Below are 23,428 nucleotides of genomic sequence, written 5' to 3' on the forward strand. Positions count from 1 at the left end.
ATACAGCCAGCCATCTCAGTGCATTGTGCCCAAGTCTGAGCTATCAGAAAGAGCCAGAGCTACACATTAGAACTTCTTTCAGGTAACCTATTGTTTCTCCAACTCCCATGTAACTGGAGGAGTCCCAAGCCTGACTTGGATTTCTTACTATTGGGTGCTATTCTTATATCTATTGGGCTTAAAAAAATCAAAAATCACATTTTTATTAGAAAATCCATATAAAAAGCATATACCACTCTCTACATATCAAGAAATTGTTTTACAAATTCATGAACAGGGTTTTTTTGTATAGCTTTTCTAAAAAACATGAACAGGGTTCTGTATAATAAATACTAAATCATTAAAAATTACAAAATGTATAAATTTAACCATTCAACGTCCACTGGCTACATTTTAACAGTATATTAAAAAAATGGCAAAACCATTTGATCAAATGCAAACATTCAAAGATTTATCAAGGAGACATAATTATGTCAAACCTTAGAATATCATTACAATAGCTGTTGAAAATATATATATAAAGACTTCAATGCAGAATTATGCCGGAGAAGAAGTTCTTTTAACTGATGAGTTTTCAAAAAAAACAAAACAAAACAATGTTTTCCCATTCCTTTAAGCTATGGAGATCCAAATTGTGGAAAGACCCCTTATCCGGAAAACTCCAGGTCCCAAACATTCTGGATAACAGGTCCTATAGTTGTACTATGAAAAGAACCTTTCAATTACACGATGCAGTGATCATCAGTACTTTAATTCACGAATAGCTGCTTATCAAACAACCATTGTCAGGATTACCTTTTTGGTAATATCATTAAAAAAATTGGACAAATCATAAGAAAAGGAGCATGAAAACAAGGTGCCACAAATAACTTTCCAACTGATGTGATGGCACATACTTCAGTCAAATAATACAGGTATAGAACCTATTTTCCAGAATACTCGGGACCTCTGGGTTTCCGGATTAGGGGTCATTCTGTTATCTGGATCTCCATACTTAAAAATAATTTAAAAATGAAATTAATCCAATAGGATTGTTTGCCTTCAGTAAGGATTAATTATTGGGAATAACTACAAGGTGATGTTGTATAATTACAGTGAAAAAGGAAATGTGTTTTAAAATTTTGAATTATTTGAATAAAATAGAGTCTATGGAGATGACCTTCACATAATTCAAAACTTTCTGGATTACAGGTTTCTGGATAACAGATTCCATACCTGAACATGAAAAAATAGAGTAAAGTCTGGTATTCAGCCAAATCCTAGCACTTTTTTTTTTTAAGATTTCAAATGTTTTGAGATCTTGATCTTAAACTTGTCATGTCATATGCATTTAAAGTGTGGTAAAGCTGGTGGCAGTATGTTTTTGCTCATAAATGATGCAATTTCACTTTTATAAGATTGCAAGTTGGAAATTAGGATGCAATTCAATTTTCTGCCAAATCTTTTGTAGAGGTGTCATCATTTGGCAAAATCCACACATAATGGGAGCAGTGCACTTAAGTGCTAAGCCTAAATAATTGCCTTAGTTGTATTTACAGGCCTAGTTCCTTTGAAACAAACGGAATGAGAAAGCAAACAAACCTGGTAGAGCAGGGGAAAGCTCATTATATCCGCCAAAGGATGCATTTCTGACAAGCTTCCGTCCATCAGGTCGCGGGAGGAAGGTCCCAGGTGAGACCCCAGCACATGACCTGCGCCTCAATGGGCCCTCTTCTTTCATGGCCAAGTGTTTGTTGAGGGTTACAGTTCTCAAATGGAAAGCTGGTCAGAATAAGAATGTTGGAGCTACGACTTTCAATTTACAAATATGAGTGCACAGTACAGGGCCACAGAACATACACACACAAGCAACCACACACAAATATCATACATGCAGATTCTATAAGGCTACTTAAAAGCATAATAGGTTTTCTTTGTGATAAACAAGTGCCTTTGCAGCTGTTGTCAAACACCCACTTTCAGAATACTGTCACATTAGGAAGCTATTTGTCTCTTGTATAAGATCATTTTCTGGTCTATGGGAAAAATGCTGCAATTTATAATAAATGTGAGAAGAGTATTTCTAACCTCAATAAAGAACATCACCTACAAAAAACAGCATCTTGGAAATCTTAAAATACCTGCCACTCCTGCTGTTCAAAGGTTAATAATAGTAAGGCTGCAGCATCTCCTTAATCATTTAGGATTCCTTCTCCTTTTCTAACACACTTGCACCCCCCCTCCTTAAAAACTGACTTTGGCTCTTGGCTACCTGAGCATGCCAAACACACCCTCTAGTCTAGCAGCCAATGAAGAGACAGCAGCTGGTTCCATTAGATACTCTGCTCTAGCTGTGCACTCTGCTGGAGAAACATGTCTTTTCTCCTACCCAGGGCTCAGCTCAACCATTACAGCGCTGAAAGCAAGCAGAACTTTTTATCAAAGTAAGTTCTGCCTGTGTAAGCCTGCAGCGCACATTGGCTGTCTCCAGATGTAAATTTTACTGAAGATGTGTGAGAGGGAAAATGGCATCCGGGTGAAAGCTGCTATTTCTTTTAGGAAGATGAGATGGTGCTGGCAAATGGAGGGGATATATGCAATACATATTGTGTGGTTTGGGTATGGGAGGTGTGCACAAGTTATATACCTGGTAGGAAAACACTTCCTTTAATAGGGAAATTGAAAAGTAAAGCATTGGATAATATCCACCGTACTGTGTACAGTTGTCTGTAATAAGCTGGCACACATCCTAGTACTAATAACTAAGAGACACTGTCCACTAACATACACCTTCACAATAACCCCAATAAATGATTTAGGGTTTATTTACCATCATCCTTTTAAAAGAAACTAAGCAAGTGAAAGTTGGCAAGAATCACCACTGTAGTAATCCAATGAAACTATGCAGGCTTTCAGAGGAGATCTAGGTGAATACACATTTAATTTACAAAGACTTTGCGAAAGGGCATGGTTGAAAATAATACAGACATTTACTACAATTACTGTTACTTATATTTATTGTATTATTCTGTACTGTGACAGTGAATAATTGCATTTCTACAAGAACAAGTTTATTATTTTTATTAAGTCGCTAATCAACTTTCTCTTCAAAGTAAACCTGGGAGTTCTAGAGACTGACTGACTCTAAGCTGAATAAATGACATGATGTCATGGTATGTTGGTACTTGTCACTTGTTTTGGTGCTTTTGTTAGGGAATCTATTACTATGTATTCAGTTGCTGTGAGATAATCAGTGAATGCTTGTGAATTTGGAGTACTGAATTTAAAAAAAGGTAAATTAAAAGAGCCAAAAAAAAAACTACAGCTAATGTTAGATATTGATAAAACTTTTTGTAAAATTTGTCTATTTTAAAGGAACAGTAACACTAAAAAATGAAAGAGCTTTAAAGTAATAAAAATATAATGCACTGTTGCCCTGCACTGGTAAAACTGGTGTGTTTGCTACAGTAAATTTGTAGCGGTAACACTGAACACACCGGACAACAGGATATACTTCTAAAACTCAATCTTTATTCATCCATTAAAATAAGGAAAACGCCTGACGCGTTTCGTACACAAATGTACTTAATCATAGGCAGGAAGTGAAGTAAGAACATGGGAGGTTTTTATAACAGAGTAAAGAAAATTCAAAGTAGACTTAACTATGATTGACATCTCAAAACCCGACCCACTTAACATAAGATTAAAGGAAAACTAAAGATCGAAAGTATATCCTGAATACAAGGTAACTAAAATCATTGATAAAGTCAAAACAAGTTAATATGAAGTTAGTCTATTAAAATTAGAATTAATCAAAGGGATCGAGTATACAAATAAATAAATACATATGTATAAATTATGAAAGATTATAATATTTAATCAATATAAAGTCAATATAAAAAAAGGCTCTTAATTAAACACTCATATATACATAATGTTATGGTTTAAACATAGCAGCTAACGTCGAAGATAGAGTTCAAACCATTTGGATGTCGTGTGCCTAAACGAAAGATCCAATTGACTTCCAGCCGTAAAAGTTTCTCATACCTATCTGAGCCTCGTTCATCTAACAAAACTCTATCTATAACTTGTATCTGTAAATGAGATACTTTAGATTCGCAACATTGAACAAAGTGTCGAGATATGGGACTATGACTGTCTTTCGCTATTATGTGGCTAATGTGTTCACGCATCCTGCATTTTAGTGCTCTAATTGTACAGCCCACATATTGGATGTTACAATTTGAACAAGTCAAGAGATATACAACGTACTGCGTATTACAATTGGCATATGCCCACATATTAAAGGATCTGCCTGATACAGAACTCTGAAATGTAACGGACGGTATTATATATGCACAAGTGACGCACCTCCGTGCGCCACAAGGATAGGTTCCCTTAGTAGATAACCAAGTAGTTTTCTTAGGTTGGGATCTAAGGCTCAGATAGGTATGAGAAACTTTTACGGCTGGAAGTCAATTGGATCTTTCGTTTAGGCACACGACATCCAAATGGTTTGAACTCTATCTTCGACGTTAGCTGCTATGTTTAAACAATAACATTATGTATATATGAGTGTTTAATTAAGAGCCTTTTTTTATATTGACTTTATATTGATTAAATATTATAATCTTTCATAATTTATACATATGTATTTATTTATTTGTATACTCGATCCTTTTGATTAATTCTAATTTTAATAGACTAACTTCATATTAACTTGTTTTGACTTTATCAATGATTTTAGTTACCTTGTATTCAGGATATACTTTCGATCTTTAGTTTTCCTTTAATCTTATGTTAAGTGGGTCGGGTTTTGAGATGTCAATCATAGTTAAGTCTACTTTGAATTTTCTTTACTCTGTTATAAAAACCTCCCATGTTCTTACTTCACTTCCTGCCTATGATTAAGTACATTTGTGTACGAAACGCGTCAGGCGTTTTCCTTATTTTAATGGATGAATAAAGATTTAGTTTTAGAAGTATATCCTGTTGTCCGGTGTGTTCAGCGTTACCGCTACAAATTTGGATTTCTCCCTTGGCTGCGGGTTCGGGGCCTTGGGCACCCGGACCATCTCTGGACTGCGGTGAGCATATTCAATGCACATATGAACATTTATATACTTTATATACTTTGGATCTGGTGATTGACCCGGGGTTTTCACACCTGGGTCCTCGGCTGTACTTGGTACGGTCTTATCTTTGATTTACCTTAACATTAGTTATACCGAATGATCGCATATTTAATTATTTGTTTATAGTTATTGTTTAGGTGCATTTCTCCTTATAGTGTTGATTTTGTTTGCTACAGTAACACTAATATGATATATATAATAAGCTGCTGTGTAGCCACAGGGGCAGCCATTCAAGCTGGAAAAAAGGAGAAAAGGCACAGGTACATAGCAGATAACAGATAAGTTCTGTAGAATACAATAGTGTTTTATCTGTTATCTGCTATGTGCCTGTGCCTTTTCTCCTTTGAATGGCTGCCTCCATGGCTACACAGCAGCTTATTTATATAAATTATAGTAGACTTTCTGAAGTAAACACACAACTTTTACCAGTGCAGGGCAGCAGCACATTATATTTTAGTTACTTTTATACACTTTCATTTTTTGGTGTTACTGTTCCTTTAAGTCTTTGCTCCACAGTATTGGTCAGCTAGTCACATAATACAGTACTATCATACCAGCATGTTTCTGCAACAGATGCCCTTCACAAGCTCATGCAGATCAATACAGTACGGCTATATTTATCTGAATAAAGAACAAAACAAAGTAGGAAGATTTCAGATAGAGCCTCATCATAATATTTTGGTGTGTGTGTGTGTTTTTTTGCCACCAGAAAAGCAGTTAACAGTTACATATGAATGTTTGTACAGTATGGATCTACACAGAAGCCAGGCCAAGGTGGTAGTGAATAATGACACTTTAAACCAAACAAAATAATGAATGCAATTCAGAATGTGAGGCACAGAGCTTTTTCTTTTATAATATGGACCACATATACAATCCTAGCCTAGTTGTTTTTACAACCTGCAAGACGTATTTACATCGCAAACAGCTTCTTTAATGGCACTGCAAATGTACCTTGTAAAGCTCTAGTGAAAAAAGATCAATATATTGACAGTTTTATATATTCCATTAATAGGTTTATATGGGTTTTGAAATGAAAACAGCAAAGCACATTAGATCTTTAAAGTAAGCGTTTTGAGTGACTGCATTTTTACAAAGACTAATAGAATCTGCTTAATCAAATACCAGACATTACTACTAAGGCCTTTGTTTATATTAATATGGTCAAAACAAACAGCATTTGCTAAACAAATTAAAAATGCAGCACTAAAGGCAAATAATGGTGCAATAGCATTACACAGTTTGGTCTAGTTTTATGCAACAGCAGTTTAGGGTTTACTGCTGGGGTATGAAGAACATTAAGACAAAGGTGTTGCATTCATAACATAGAGGGGGAAGATATGGTAAAAGTGCTGTGAAATGCATATAAGCCAAAAGGCTGGACTAAAGCAACAAAGAATAGGTTAGGATCCATGTTGCAGAACCAGTGGTGTAACTAAATGTTAATTGGTCCAACAGCAAATTCAATTAAAGGTCCCCAAAACATTGATAAATTGACCTAATCTACCAAGATATATTGAAATTAGTCATTAATTGGGGCTGTACTGGGCCCAGTACACTCTAAGGCCCCCTGCATATGAAGGCAATACCAAGCGGGGAGACTGTTTTGTGATATCAGCGGGGTGCCTATTTCCCCAACTGAGCACCAGACTGAACAACAAGGAGCCTGACAGGGTTTGCAGGCTCAGTAAATATTTCAGAATAGGATCACCACTTTAACTGGAAGCAAGTCCTGGAAGGTGCTACGTGTTCAGCTTTGGCAATTTACTAGTACAGGTAGGGGTTTTTCTGTAATTTAGATCCTCATAAGTTGAGTCTACTAAAAAAAAAAAAATCAATAAAAAATGAATTAAACCCAATAGGATTGTCTTGCATCCAATAAGGATTAAATATATCTTAGTTGGGATCAGTTACAAGGTACTGTTTTATTATTACAGAGAAAAAACATTTTTAATTATTCGATTAAAATTGAATCTATGGGAGTCGGGCTTTCCGTAATTCGGAGCTCTCTGGATAACGGGTTTCCGGATAAGGGATCCCATACCTGTAATTGTTTTCTGGGAAGTACTGCATGGCTACAAGTGGAAAACTGTTAAATCACAGTTTTCTAGCCATTAATAACATTATAAAAAGTTATATTTTAAGATGTGCCCTTTAAATCCTGAACTAGATGTCTTTCGTCCCCTCGTGTAGTAATAGAACAGGATGAAATAAATGGTCAGGTATGGATTGGTAAAATGCATACTCTTTGCCGGCACTGTTGATAAATTATGTAAATGAAGGGCATCCTGCTAAACAAATAAAAGGTTTCAAAAGATATATAACTCCCATAAATCAATCCAACCAAAAGGGGAATAATATTAAAGTTAGAGAGCAGAATGGCTGCATACATCAAGATGCCCCAGACATAAGCAGGCACGGACAAAGAAGATTATCTATTTTCTCATAATCATAATGATTAAAATTCAGTATACATGCTTCTGATGCCTTGTAGCTTACTGTTTGTTATGTTCTTTAGTGCAACCCATAAACCTTTGTAAACATGAACAATAATCTGGAATACAAATCAGACATGGGCCAAGTCTACCACCAAACAGGTAGAAAACAATCTAAATGACAACTATTTAGTTCATGCCTATATGACAGTGTACAACAGTAATTATTTAATGAACAAATCTTTATACAGTAAAGAATGGACTATATTACCTATCCCTTCCCTGTGTTTGGTATCATCAATAATAAGCTTGGTGAAAACAAACCTGTGGTGAATATTAATTTAAATGAACCACTGAAGGAAAGCTAAGACATTATTGTGTGCTTCCAGTTATATCAGCATTTGCCAGCAAGTCCTAAAATCTTGGACCAAACTTAAAAAAAAAGAGACCGCATTTCTGTTTTAACTTACAAAAATATGAACACAACACCAAATCCTACAAAATCGTCTTAGCTTGTTGTCAATCCATATTATTCATGAGGTGTTTGACAGTTCAGCTGTAAAGCACATAATCCTACACAGACCAGGGAAAAGGCACCTGTAACTTAGTTGAACACACAAACCCACCATGCAAACGCACAACTAAGATTCCTCTTGCAGGCAAATGAATACACTGCAGCTGTGTTGGCAAATAAGCAGACACGGCTGAATCAACAAGCTGTTCTAGCCAAATACTTGCCTTCAGTTTTTAGCAGCTTGACTCACTGAATCCAAACATTAGGGTATTCGTGTTGCTAATGTGGTGCTCTGAGAAGCATGCATTTCTGTAAAGAATTCCTTCTCCAGTACTTATTAACCTGATGAGCTGGGCAGATTACCATGGAGAGGTATTTCCAGGAGGAGAGAATATCAAGCCTCAGATCTGTGTGATTCCAGATAAGGTTTTACTCTCTAGACACTCAGCTCCCTGTTCTCGTCTTCTTTTTCCTGGCCCCTCCCACCCTAGATACGTGGAGCTCGTCCCTGCTCACATTTCCCAGCCAATCAGCCAGGCTGCATATACATGACTGTGCTTTGGCACAAGCCTAATAGGGCAAAAGGGTCAGATACAGCGCCTCTGAAGTAATATTTCTTCCACTCGCACACTGCTGATATATTAAGCTGACAGTGAAGCAGGCAGTAGTAGGATAAAGATGATGCTGAATACAACATGTAAAGGAATTATAAATTATTTTTACATTTTCAGATGATCTTGCACTGCAGGAGTTTAGAAAGCATAGAAAAATCTAATTTTCCATGCTTTCTATCTCCTGCAGGGCAAGACATTTCCTTCCTAATTATTTACATACACAAGTGAAGATTCTGTTCTTCTCTTATAAAAAGAACTTATGTATATTTAATAGAAGAACTAATGAAAAAATTAAAATGTAATATAAGCTTCAACTTATCTAGATCAGAGTCAATTCTAGATAAATAAAAGAATATATATATATATATAAATCGTAAGGTTCATGACATACAGAGCTTTGCGACAGCGATTAGCAAGACTTATGGTCTTTTGCCTTTACTTGTAGAGGAAACATGCTTCCAACAGTTAGCAATGCTACCAGTAGGCAGATATATCTAGGAAATCCTGATGCAATCATTTCCTGATAGATATCTGTCTACCAGCAGAGGCTTCTGCCACAGGCTGTGCATTTCCCAATCAAGTGAATGGGAAACAGATGTCAGCTAAAACAGCATTATTTTTATTTGTGCTATTCTCCCAGAAAGGACAACTGCATGCCCATATGCCATGAGGTTTTTACAATCCTGTGGAAGGAGGGCTCACATTTGTGCTAATTTATAAACATTGGGCACATTTGCACATGGGCAGTAACCCATAGCAACCAGTGATTGGGTTTCTGCCAGCTGTAGGTAGAACAATGAAAGCAAACATCTGGTTGGTTGCCAGGGGTTACTGCTCAGGTGCAAATTTGCACCTGAAACATAGCAGTCCATAATTAGAAAGAATGCAGAGGTATACAAAGTACTTAGCTAGCAGCTATGGTTATCTGTAGAAATCTTAAACATCTTAAACAAATATATGTAATTGCTAATTAGTTATGTAATCATGGAAGGAGATAGGAAGAGAAGCTTATCATTACTATTATTTATGCCAAAATCGCTTGCTAATCTCCTTATAATTTCACAAGTGTGAAGAGAAGTATTCCAGTACTGTACTGTTAAAGGTGTAAATGCAGAGTACCCATGTGCCATGTGTCATGCTATGTTAAGTGCTTCTGTAACACTACAGTGATAAGACACTGCTGTGTCATTCTTACAAATTGCATAAGGTAATGATAATAATCAGATAATGTCTCTCATATCATGCCCAACAGTCATGAAAGTCAATTATTTAGGGTCTATAAATTACAGAAAAAAATTACAGGTATAAAATCCATTATCTGGTTATCCATGAAGCTCCAAATTACAGGAAGACCATCTTGCATAATTTAAAAGTTTTTAAACGATTTCCTTTTTCTTTGTAATAATAAAAAAAAATAAAAGCCTAATGGGCTTATTTAATGTTTAAATTATTTTTTTTAGACGAAAACCCCAGGTCCTGAGCATTCTGGTAAACAGATGCCATACCTCTACGACAAACTTGCCACATTTTCTCAGAGGGCTACCTTACCAAGTGTATGTGAGGACTCATGTAGAGCCCATAGCACTAATGGGTACTTTACAGGCAATTTTTTTTATTTGGTACTACTCACTGTTCAATAGCTTTTAATACACTGTAGGCCACATTTCTAAAGGACAATTAAATCCCAGCACTTTATACCATGCAAAGTCATTCTTAGTTATAAAGCGGTGTTATTATTGAATGCAAACCTATAGTAATTTTTTTTTATTTTTTTTTTTAAATAAATCAGTAAAGTATTCCTAATTGGTAAATCCTTGATTGTGTTACATGGCCTTCAAACATAAGGACTACAACAATGCTTTATAAATGCATCAATTTTTTTTTTGTTTTTAAAAAAAAAACCAAAAACTTTCACACAAATTTTTAGGTATAAAATATTTATGAGTACTAAGAGGCAGGGCCGGAACTAGGGGTAGGCAGAAGAGGCAGCTGCCTTGGGCGCAACGATTGAGGGGCGCCAGGCAGGAGCCTCTCCTGCCTACCCCTAGTGCTACTTTGTCATTGCCTCCGCCGCTTGTTATTAGCGGTGGAGGCAATGACCGATCTAATCGCCCCGCCCCCCCTGCACCGCCTCCTGTGCTTTGGCGCGCATGCGCCGTTCGGGGGGGCGGGGAGGTGGGCGGAGTTGGCCGACCGGGTTGCCTAGGGCGCCCGGTCGGCTTGGCCCACCCCTGCTAAGAGGCAGACTTTTACACCCCTTACACCCCTTAGTTCAATATATTTAAATTTTTGTTCAGCAGCTCTCCAGATTGCAGTTTCAGCATCTGGTTGCTAGGGTCAAAATGACCTTAGCAACCAAGGAGTGGTTTGAATATGAGACTGATATATGAATAGGAGAGGACCTGGATAGAAAAATAAGTTATTAAAAGTAGCAATAACAATAAAGTTGTAGCCTCAGAGAGCAACTGTTTTCAGGCTGCTGGGGTCAGTGACCCCCATTTGAAAGCTATTAACAGAGGAAGGCAAAAGTTAACTTAAAGGTAAACCGCCTCTTTAACGGTGGCCATACAAAGGCGCACTTCAGCTAACAATTTTTATGGGCCCTCTAACAGGCCTCCCCGACCGATATCTGGCCACCTTTATTATTAAAGGAGCAGTTCAGTGTAAAAATAAACCGGGTAAAATAGAGAGACTGCTCAAAATAAAAAATAATTTCAAAATAAGTTATGCAAAGGTTACCTTCCCCTTTAAAAGTAGATGATTCAGCACAACAAAGATTCTGCCTAGATCAGCCAGTTGCATCAGTCAGTAGGGATGTTAAAATGTTAGCTGATCGGGGCACTCTATTTTATTTGTATGTAACATTTATAAATAAAATTAAATGAAAATTATACGCCTGGAATGAATATTTAACCAACAGATTATTTATATCACAATAGGTTACCTGTTATAGAATCTTACCAAACTGATTTATATATGCATCATTAAACATTACCCTTTCTCGTTGACTGATGTGACCTAACATAGATGCACGTCCTTAACTTGTGGGTGAGCACTATACCTCAACTGAGGCCAGGGACTGCCCATAGTACTTAAAATGGCTATACTGTATTTTCCAGTGGCACATACTACAGGTATAAGACCGTTTATAGAGAATGCTTGGGACCTGGGGTTTTCTGGATAAGGGGTCTTAAGGTAATTTGGACCTCAATACCTTGAGGCTATTAAAACATCATTTAAACATTTAACTACTAGAATTGTTTTGCTTCCAGTAAGGATTAATTATATATTAGTTGGAATCAAGTACAAGTTCCCAGAGAACAGGGAAATGATTATTTGAAATTTAAAATATCTGACTAAAATGGAGTCTATGGGAGACTGCCTTCCCATAATTCGGATATTTTTGGATAATGAGTTTCCAGATAACGGATCCAATACTCGTACTAGAAATTTTTTTTTCATGAATTGGCTTTATTTTAGAAAACAATGTTTTACATGGTCTTTTTTATGTCAGATTTTTTTTAAAGAGACCTGACATTTTTACCTCTGGCCTTTTTAATGCAAGACATCAACTTTTACAATTTACCTATTCTAGAAAATCTTTTAAATTGATTGTTCACATTTGAATTAACTTTTAGATATAAACATAATTTATTATTATGTGTTTTTTTTTTTTTTTTTTTTTTAATTATTTCACTTTTAATTCACCCACTCTCCAGTTTGGAATTTCAGCAGCTATTTAGTTGCTAGAATCCAAATTTTCCTAGCAATCAAACAGTGGTTTAAATGAGATAATTAAGTATGAATAGTAGAGGAACAGTAATTGAAGGAAAAATGGTACGCACTCCTTAGTCCACTAAAACTTGTCTTTATTGTAGAGATCTTAAAATGAAAAAGTACTCAAGGACTTTTTCGTTTTAAGGCTGATGCCACACGTGGCGTAGGGCTGATATTTTCGGCAAGCGGAAAAACGCTTGGCGAAAATATCAGCACTACGCCTGCTACTTGTGCCTGCACCCGAATGAATGGAATACGCTCGGGTGCAGGCACATGTAGCCGATATACGCATGAAAATGCGAGACTTTGCATTCTCACGCGTTTTCATGCCTTTATCGGCTACATGTGCCTGCACCCGAGCGTATTCCATTCATTCAGGTGCAGGCACAAGGAGCAGGTGTAGGGCTGAATTTTCGCCAAGCGTTTTTCCGCTTGCCGAAAATATCAGCACTACGCCACGTGTGGCATCAGCCTAAGATCTCTACAATCAAGATTAATCAATTAAGTTTTGGTGGAGAGCCTGTGGTTTACACACCTGGCTCACATTCATTAATGAGGAGCTGTTAAAGGGGATTTGGAAAGTCTTTGAAAAGTATATATAGTATATAAAGTATATAACTGAGGCACTTATTTTTTAGGATTGATGAATAGTAGAGGACCTAAAAGAAAAGTAATAAAAATCAACAGTAACAATAAAATTGTAGCCTCATAGATTTTTTTGGCTGCTGGGGTCAGTAATCCCTATTTAAGTTGAAATGATTCAGAAGGCAGCAAATACTATAAAACCTACTAATACTATAAAACATACTAAAAATATACCTCAAAGGTGAACTGACCATTTATCTTAAGTGAAAAAAGTCCATACGAAGTCCATCTATACACAAAAAAGTCACACACAGAGCCCTCAAAATTCCAAGGCACCCCAAAACACAGTGGATTTGGATTTTACATGATCTTCTTTTAGAGGCAACTATGCTGGAAGCGAAAATGGACCAAAATGTATGCCCATTATGTTAGAGATAACCATATTTACTCATCAATTAACTCACTGTACAAAAAGTTTTTTTTAACCTACATGCGTGCCCTTTATCAATTTTTTGTGCATAAGGTGCAAGATACTGTGAGTTCAGGATCCCTGTACTTAACTCATGGTCCAGCAGGTGGTAAGTAAAACCACTTGGATCACACTCAACTAGAGGTTGTGCACTCCCATGGCCTTGAAGGCACAAGCTGCACCCATTTTACTACTTATGCAATTCTTGTTCAAGTACAGTAAGCAAACTATATACACAAATTTACTAGTCAGTGTACATGAATACTGATTAAATGTGAAAATGCATTAAAGGAGAAAGAAAGGTAAAAACAAAGTAAGCTTTATCAGAAAGATCTATGTAAATACAGCCATAAGCACTCACAGAAATGCTGCACTGACATTCTGACAACTATTTCAATGTGCAACATTCAGTAGCTTCTAGCACAATTCTCCACCCCAGCAAAAACAAAACAAAACAAGTCATTGTAGCCAGAGATGTGTATCCAGTATGAGTACTTTTCATGCTACAGGTATTTCTGAAACCAGGCAGTTACTGTGAGCAGATTGTGAATATTAAAGGTAATTTACAAAGCAGAATGAAGTGTGAAAAGTAAAAAAAAAAAAAGCCTGCAATACGGCATTTTTTGCACTTTGCACATTGTGTTCTGCATTTCATACCTGCCGCAGGCAATAGCAGAGAGACGTGACACTTGTCCCTAGAATACAGTACTCACTGCATTAATAATCTCTGTATTGGTAAGAGATAAATGGGGTGGGGGGTGGTAAGGAAAGGGCTCAGCTGTTCCTTCAGCCTATGCTCATTGTGCTAGCTTTTCATCAATCTGGCATGAGGAGCAGAGCACAGTTCACCCCTGTGCAAAAGTGCTTGCTAAGTGAGCACTAAGAGGGATGCAGTTATTCATCTTAGTGCTCTAGCAATTACATCCTTGGGTAACATAAATGATTTTCATTAATCTTAATGAAAATGCTATTTTGTGATGAGGTGCAGAATTTAATTTACAAATTTATTATAATCTGAAGTGGTAATAAGTAGACTTAAAAAAAAACCAAAAAAACAAACAATAAAACTCTAAAGGAACTAGATCTTACCATGGCTGTGGATAATGCCGGGACTGAGTGTAGCCTGGACCAAATCTTTGGTTGGAGAAAGGTATGCGTCTTTACCTTGGCGTTGGCTCATCTTTGCTGGTAGGATCAGTGGGGACTCACTATTTGCTACAAGATCTATAAATAAAAATAGGTTATTGAAAACATATACATACATATTTACAGCATTGATATTTATAACATCTACCATCAAGGTGCTATCAATTTATATTCTTTTATCTAGTCAGTTATATATGCTTTTGCTTTTTCTATAGACTCTAGAAATCCAAGCAATAACACTGACACATGGACCAAATTCCGGATTCAGCCCAATCCAAGCCATTTTCAACAGTGTTTAATTTAAAGTTGGTAGAATAAAAAGAGAGCAGACTATTTTACTACAATCTTTAACAAGGTCAGTATGAATTTATTATCTATTGTGGTGGTTGCATACGTTATTAATGCTACTAACAATAGCAGATAGTAAGTCATTTGTTTATAGCAAGCTCATTGTCTCAAAACTACATCAGGGTGGTAGATCAAAATAAAAAAAAATCAAAATAAAAAAAGAAAAATAATCAATTTTTATACATTAAAAAGCAAAAATATACTTTCAGCATGTGTGCCAATTATTTTGCTCATGTTGAAAAAGGTGTATATTGATGTATACTTTACCCTTAAACCTTCCAGATATAGGTCTATAACCAAAAACGACACTATTAACCCTCACATATTTAAAACAAGTTTACAGACCATTAATACACAATTAAATAAACAGTTTGTTGCCATGAGAAGTACATGGCACCAATTTCTTAAAAAAAACATTATTTGATTTGAAACATCAATTGTGCATTAGTGATGAGTGAATTTTTTGCCAGGCACAGATTCGCAGTGAATTTCCACGTTTCGCCATTGTTTCGCAAAACTTCTGTGAAAATTTACTGTGGAAAAATTAGTAGCACGTCCAAAAAGTTGTGGTCGCATCAAAAATGGACACAGTCGCGTCAAAATTGGCCCAGCCACACCAAAAAAAGATGGGTGACAAAAATAAGATGCAGGTGACAAAAAAAAGAAAACAAAAAACCACGTGGGTGTTTCGCAAATTTTATGGCAAAGCGAAACGGGACAGATTCGCTCATCACTATTGTGCATTTAAATCTTCAAAAATATTGTACAGCAGCAAGTCTTTCAGCTTCTATTTTTTTTAATATAAACCAACATGTATAAGCTACTAACAAAACAAAGAAAATTTCAATATTTCCAAACCAGAGCTAAGTAGGGAGCATAGTAACATCTTATTTTAATTGTGCAGCTAGATTCCAAGTATAAATAGTGTGATTTAAAGGGCATTTGTCACCCCAAGACATAATTCTTTTTTTCTATTGTGCCAGTCAGGCAAATAACACTTTACTTAAACTTACTTTAATTAAACTAAAGTAAGCAGGCAGGTGCCATTTTTTGGAACCTGTTATTAAGGCAAGATTTGCAACATCCCAAACTATTGTTTATGTGCCAGAAAGGGGTATCTCATGCACAGAATACACAATTATAGACAGAGAGAAGGGAGGGGAAAAGAGAGGAGTGCAGTAACATCTAAGTCTGATACTACAAGGTGCTGATTCTCTGCTTGAAGTTGAAATAAGACAGCTGAGATTTCAAATTTTATAACAGGCACTGATATTATAATTTAAAAAAAATGGGGTTTATGTTTATTTAATTTGAAAAGGACTTTTATTAAACAGCTTATAATATCTGAGTGACAGGTCCCTTTTAAGGGCATATTAGGCAACCAAAACTCCTATAATGTTGAGACAACCCTTTCCTGACTTTGTGAATGGACACAACAGCGGCACAGTGGGAGCTGATAATAAGTTTGTGCCTACTCTGCAATTAAACCACTGGCTGCTTAGGCATGGTTAAGGGCAACAACGAATTGGGCAATTCAAGGCATTTTGGTGTCCCATTGATTTCAGGCTCAGTAGGTGCACGACAAAACACTTGGCATCATCCCTCTTAATTTAATGGCATTATGGGTGTGCTCACAGGTAACTTGAATGTCACTCAAAAATGTGGGAACCTGAAAAATTCTCTCTAGATATGGGTTCAGGAAGATTCTAGGCCAAACTAACCAGCACTCTGTAAAGTGGAAGAATGACCCTCTCTTCCTGCAAATCTATGCCCCTTTAATACAGCTCAAAACGCTGTTTGTCCTTGCAGCTGCTGACTAGCATTGTTTGCTACAGCCAAGTTTATTATCTACAAGGACTCCAAGGTCCTTCTCTTTCAAGGATTTGCCCAGTGCAGCCCCTAAAAGTTCTGCACAAATGATTTTATTAACCTTTAAAGAACATCATCAGCATACATTTTAAGATTTGTAATTTTGTTAGGCCAAGCAAAGTTAAACATCTGCCTGTGTCAGGACAAATGCTCTTAATCAACTACCATATTAAAGGAGCATCACAAAAGTTGTTTTTTTGCACATAGTTCATTCTGTAGCATGCAGCCCTTTCTTTCCTATTCCTATTCCTATTCTGTACGTACACAGGTGCATGTAAGCGCCAAACACAGGTGGAAAGCAACATGCTGTGTTTCACCTGTATTTTGGCGCTTACATAGTGCCTGTGTGAGTATAGCACAACAGGGAAGGAACAGCTGCATTTTGCCCTGCCTTCCCCTGCAGTGGAACAGAGGAGAATGCCATTGCAGGAGTATGTATGGTGAAATGTCCATCTGTATGAGCCCTTAAAGGGGTAAGGTGGAAACCTTAAACCCAGGCCAAAAAAAAAAAAATCTTTAAAAACTTGGTTGGACACTGGTTTAGAACGAGCAGGTATGGGTTAGGTGCTGGTGCCAAAGTTATCAACAAGCTCATAACTAATATATACCCTGAAACACAAACTAATTTCCTTGAACAAGGCCATTGCACTTGTAGCACAGTTTCATAAACAAGATTAAATAGCAATTTTACTATTCATACTAAATTCGTACATACCACTCATTTTATACCTGCTGTTCTGTTTATTACCTGTAACTAAGAGTATTGAGGAATGTCCACTAATGCTTACTATCAAAAAGTGCTTGCCTTGTCCTAACTGTTCTGCAAAATTGTTTTATTATTAACCCTTGGAGCACACATCATAAATTTTGAAATCTGCAATTTTGGGGAGCAAAGAAAAGTTTAAACATCTGCCTGTGTTTGGCTAAATGCTCTTAATCAACTACCGTATTTGAGGAACACAAACGCTGTTTTTTCCTTCCAAATCGGTAAGTTAAACAAACAAGGGTTTTGTTTCCTGTAAATACCTGTCTATTGTTGCTTTCATTTTTGCTATGAGTCACAGCAAACGGCTATATTTCAACAAGGAAACTAGGACTAGCGTAAAAATATGGAGAAAGGTATGAATGTGTATGGCTCCATCTACTGGTTTAAGAACTGAACCTTAAAATAAAAAAGAAAATCTGAAGATCAATCAGATCAAACTGCAATCGGTTTTAATTCTTCAATTCTATCTAAAACAAATTAAATTTCTAAAATATATAAAACTAAAAATCCTTGACATTACTACAAAATATGTTTAAAACCATGTCAAACAATTTCCTAACATTTCCCAACAGCTCAATGTATATAGAAATAGACAACAGGATAGACAAAATGTACCTGTGTATCTAAAAAAAAAAACAACTGTCCTGATACACCCACCAACTTTCCCCATGCAGTAGTAATTTGCTGACCTGCACCAATTCTAATGTGCCACTTCCGAACTTGGCTCAACTCAACGCAATTGAGTCTGACCTACCCACCTCTGATATCACAATTAAAGGGGTGGCAGTGGCTTCTGACAAAAGTAGTTTGTTGGAAAGAGCTGGGGAGAAGGCACCTGACCCAGCCCAAATCACCCCCCAACCTGTCCCAACCCACAGGTTTTGTCAGGTGAGCATACCACTGCCATAGAGAACACTTACATTTTTATGTATACTGTGTTACATTAATCAAATATTGTTCAGATACAATCAATTAGAAAATGAGCATTTATGTTTTGGCGATACAGCAGATAGACTTGCTGTAAACTTAATTTGTGTCAATTTTATCATGTCAGTGAAACACAGCACTCCAGTTAAAGGATATCTATTACTCCTTATTCCCATTCTGTCTGGTATGTTTGATACTATTTTAAGGGTTACTAACAAAAGTTTCTTAAAATTCCCTGGTTCGTTATATTAATTTTCTTTTTTTAGAAGGAGCCTTTCTATATAGATTTAATAAAAGTGTGACCCATATGTGATTTAAAGTTGATACAAAGATGGTGTGCATAAATCTATATAAAAACTACTATAAAAAAAAACTAACTTTTTTCATGGTCCTTAAAATATTTTTTATTTTTAGGTTAAGACTCAGATACAGATGTTGATAGAAGAATAGAGGGATGAGAGAGTACAGGTATAGGACCCATTATCCAGAATGCACGGGACCAAGGGTATTCCAGATAAGGAGTCTTTCCGTAATTTGGATCTCCATACCTTAAGTCTACTAAAAAAAAAAAATCAATAAAAACACTAATTAAATAGGATTGTTTTGCATCCAATATGGATTAATTAAATCTTAGTTGGGATCAAATACAGGTCCTGTTTTATTATTACAGAGAAAAAGGAAATCAGTTTTAAAATTACAAATAATTTGATTAAAATGGAGTCTATGGGAGGCAGGCTTTCCGTAATTCTAAGCTGTCTAGATAACGGGTTTCAGGATAACGGATCCCATACCTGTATAGTCTAAAACCAGGATGCGCCATATACTCTAAATTTAGGCATGGACATCTGACAACGTACAAAATGTTGTACACAATCACCCAAGGAGTAATTTAGCCAGAACTTAAAATAGATCACAGTATAAATGACAAACATTTTTTCACAGGATTACATTTCAATAAAGTCTTAAACTCCAAGGATCCCTTCAAGAACCAACAGCTCTTAGAAGTTGCAGTATAACATCATTTGGCAAGGGCTGCTCATCTCAGATCTGAACTTGTAATATGCACTGTAGTGGTAAAAAACATTTGTACATCTTTAAGAAGCAACATGACAAACATATGGAAAGGCAGCTTTTTTTGTGTAACTACATGTTGCTCATGAGAATCGTAATATAATAGATGGAAAATAATCATGGAAACACCACGTCCTGGGAATAAATATATCCCTAGACAGATGACACTCTGGGGATTTAAGGTATAGTTTCCATAGATTCTGAGTTAAGAAAGTTTCAAGGAACACTGCACATACACTACAGCATTTAGCAATTTTTTAAAAATAAAAAACAGATATAGTACCCAAAAAGAAAGCCACTACCCCTGTTTAACACTTTTTCAGTTCAACTGCTTTCAGATAGTACACAAGCAATGATTACTTTTTCTTTGTGACTCCTTTTTTTTTGCTTACCACATACCCACAGGCATATTCCTCCAACCTTCTTAGGTAAGTGCTGTGTCTTAATCTGTGTCTACTGGTGTACTATTTGAACCAGAATTTTGAAGGCCTTGTGCCCTCAGTGGCCACAGAAGGAACAATAGGACAAGCAAAAACCAGTATAACTAAGGCAGAAGAATAACTTTCAGAAAAATGCATGAATAACTACGTTGACTCAAAAATATACACCTATAAACAACAGTCCATATCAGGAAAAAATTGCAATGATCTTACCAGATGCATGCCGATACCAGTCAACTGTTTTCATACTAAATCAGTAACTAGTACAGGTATGGGATCCCTTATCTGGAAACCTGTTATCCAGAAAGTTCTGAATTATGGAAAGGCCATTTCCCATAGACTCCATTATAAGTAAATAATTCTAATTTTTAAAAATGATTTCCTTTTCTGTACTGTACTGTAATAAAACAGTACCTTGTACTAAGGTATAATTAATCCTAATTGGAGGCAAAACAAGCCTATTGGGTCTATTCAATATTTAAAGGATTTTTAGCTGACGTAAATTGTGGAGATCCAAGTTACAGAAAGATCCATTATCTGGAAAACCCCAAGTCCTGAGCATTCTGAATAATAGGTCCCATACCTGTAACAAGAAAAGGTAGATCCTATACAGCTGTAGGAAAATGAATAGTCATGGCCTTTACAAGCAATGAAACAAAAAGGAACATAATTATTTACAAAGGTACTTTACATTGCCCACAGCAAACCCCTGTTTGCATGTATGTGATGACCCACTTTCAAAACCCAAATTACTCTTAAGGCATACCAATCTCCCACCCTTAATAAATAAATGGCTGTAACCACTGTGCCTGTTTAGCTTCCCTCCCTGCAGTTGTTTTTGCAGCTATAGTCACTATAAACTAACAGAGCAACAAGCAGAAAGCAAAACCTGCACAAAATATATTCAACAATAATAAAGAGGTATGCTGGAGTTGGGCCTCCAATATGATACAAAAGCAGCTGCACTCAAATCCTGTAAAGAAAACTTGTGTTATAGGTGCTAATAAATACATTGCCCAAGCCTAAGAAATATATTAACACCCATAAAAGTTAAGATTTCTAAAGGAACAAAAGGATTGTTTCTATGTTCTCAAAGAGAAAGTAAAAAAAAGGAAGAAACAAGAGTGATAGATATAATGACCACACTCAAATACAAGCAGAAACTACTTACAGTACTGTACAAATCGTGGGGATCTTTATCTAAGGTGGACATTTCAATAAAAACAGGTTTGGTCCTCTTTAAAAAAAAGAAAATAGAAGGAGCTGGCATATTATTTACAGATCTGTAACCCAGCTTCTTCGCTATTTAGCAATGAGTGTGTACATTCAAAGCACACTTGTAGGAAGAACTGTTTTCAGTAATAACAACAGCATCAGTTGTGTCACGCAATACCCAAGTGAAAAGCATATATTAGAGCTATGCTGGAGATCTTACACAGTGCAACTATGAGGAACAAAAGCAACATGACAGCAACCAAATGCTGCCTGAAGGAAATGTAAGCAAGCAAAGAGCACCGAGATGCAATGTACATTTATAAAGCACATAGAACTCAGATCTAGAAATAAGGGAAGGAAAATGAAAAGGCAAAATCTTAAATTTAAAAAATGAAGAAAAAGAGTGAAGAAAAAGAATTTCGCGTTTTTAAATATGATTCAAAACTCTCAATGAATGAAGCAGATGTTCTTGCTCAAAGGGAAACTGTAGGTTTTGCTTGATGAGCCTTTGTTAGGATACAAATAGCAGCTGATTACCATGTGAATTAATAGCACAAAGAAAAATCATACGGCAGAGAAAGAGAGACTAATTTAGAAGAGAGAATGAGTTGTAAATGTCAGTAGAGTATGCTGTCAGGTCCCTATCCAAGATCTGTACTGATTAAATAACCTGTGAAACTAGGTAGTTTATACATCCCCCAAAATAATTGCAGCATTTACATAAATAGTATTAAACAAGACAAAACTTTAAGGGGAATGGTACTAGACTTGAGTTTTGGTTTTCAAACGATTAGATGTCCTATTCTGGCTCTTTCTAGTATGCAGCTGGTTGTTGGGGTCAGTAATGCCAGCAGCCAAACAATGTAAATGTAAGGCTACTGCCACACGGTTGTGCTTGCACCCAGAAGCATTGCTTTGGCTCGGGTGCAGGAACACATTTATTTTAAACCTGAAACTGCTCAAGTATGCAGTTTTGGGGCTGAAATATGCTGCGTGTTCTTGCACCTGAGCCAAAGCAATGCTTCTGGGTGCAGGCACAACTTTCATATTTTAAAGTGTAGGGGTGGATTCTTGGCCTGTGCTTATCCTCAGGCTGAAAATATGGCGTGTGGCACTAAGTTAAGGCTTGAATATAACTGCTGTTCTTAATATTTCTTATTTGTTATGCTGTTCAGACCATGTATAATACAGCTTTCATTTATAATTTTAAAACTGCTTCCTGAATGATACGGTAATTAAAGGGGTAGTTCACCTTTAATTTAACTTTTAGCATGTTATAGAATGGCCAATTCTAAGCAACTTTTCAATTGGTCTTCATTATTTATCTTTTATAGTTTTTTTTTTTTATTATTATTTGCCTTCTTCTGACTCAGCTTTCGAATGGGGGGCACTGACCCCAGCAGCCAAAAACTATTACTCTGCGAAGGCTAGTATTATTGTTATCATATATCAGTCTCTCATTAAAACCACTCCCTGGTTGCTAAGTTAATTTGGTTCATAGCAACCAGATAGCTGCTGAAACTCCAAACTGGAGAGATGTGGAACAAAAACTGAAATACTTAAACTGCAAATAATAAAAAATTAAGACCAATTGCAAATTGTCTCAGAACATTACTCTCTACATCATACTTAAAAGGTAACTGAAAGGAGGACAACCCCTTTATTATTTACTACAAAACAGTATAAATTCAGTGGGTGAGAGCTACAGAACAATAAACATAAATAATTAAAAACAAAGAAACTGCAATTCTACTTTTGACAATATAATAGAGATTAATAAAAATGTGAAAAATCCCTTTAAAGGGGAGCTGTTACCCTACAACAGTGCTGTCCAACTTCTGCGGTGCCGAGGGCCGGAATTTCTCTAGCATACATGGTGGAGGGCCGCTAATGTTAGCCAGTTTTGACCACTCCCCTTTTTGAAACCACACCCACTTCAAACCACACCTATTTTATCACAATGGTGGTAGCACAGCAAAATCCCAAATGCTTGGTCCTTACTGTGGGGATATCAACCATCATTCATATGTGAAAGAATTATGTCATATTAAGATATACCCTTAAATTCCATATGCCTCCTCCACCCCTGTGGATAGCAGAACAACCCCCAGTACATAATTACACACCTTAGGGACCAT

General features: G+C 36.3%; 1 protein-coding gene across 11 annotated transcripts in view; it reads right to left on the reverse strand.

Moving 5' to 3' along the window:
* osbpl8 (oxysterol binding protein like 8) overlaps positions 1–23,428 on the reverse strand; it is a 137,242-nt gene that overhangs the window by 56,690 nt on the left and 57,124 nt on the right. For 7 of the 11 annotated variants that reach the window (XM_031897639.1, XM_018091936.2, XM_012958580.3 and 4 more), the window contains 2 exons: positions 14,598–14,732; positions 1,582–1,761 (listed from right to left, as the gene is read on the reverse strand). In XM_031897639.1, the coding sequence (XP_031753499.1) occupies positions 1,582–1,761; positions 14,598–14,688 (271 nt within the window). In that variant the 5' untranslated portion in view covers positions 14,689–14,732. 11 annotated transcript variants of the gene reach the window in all.

This window comes from Xenopus tropicalis, chromosome 3, assembly GCF_000004195.4.
Source record: "Xenopus tropicalis strain Nigerian chromosome 3, UCB_Xtro_10.0, whole genome shotgun sequence".
Lineage (NCBI taxonomy): Eukaryota > Metazoa > Chordata > Amphibia > Anura > Pipidae > Xenopus > Xenopus tropicalis.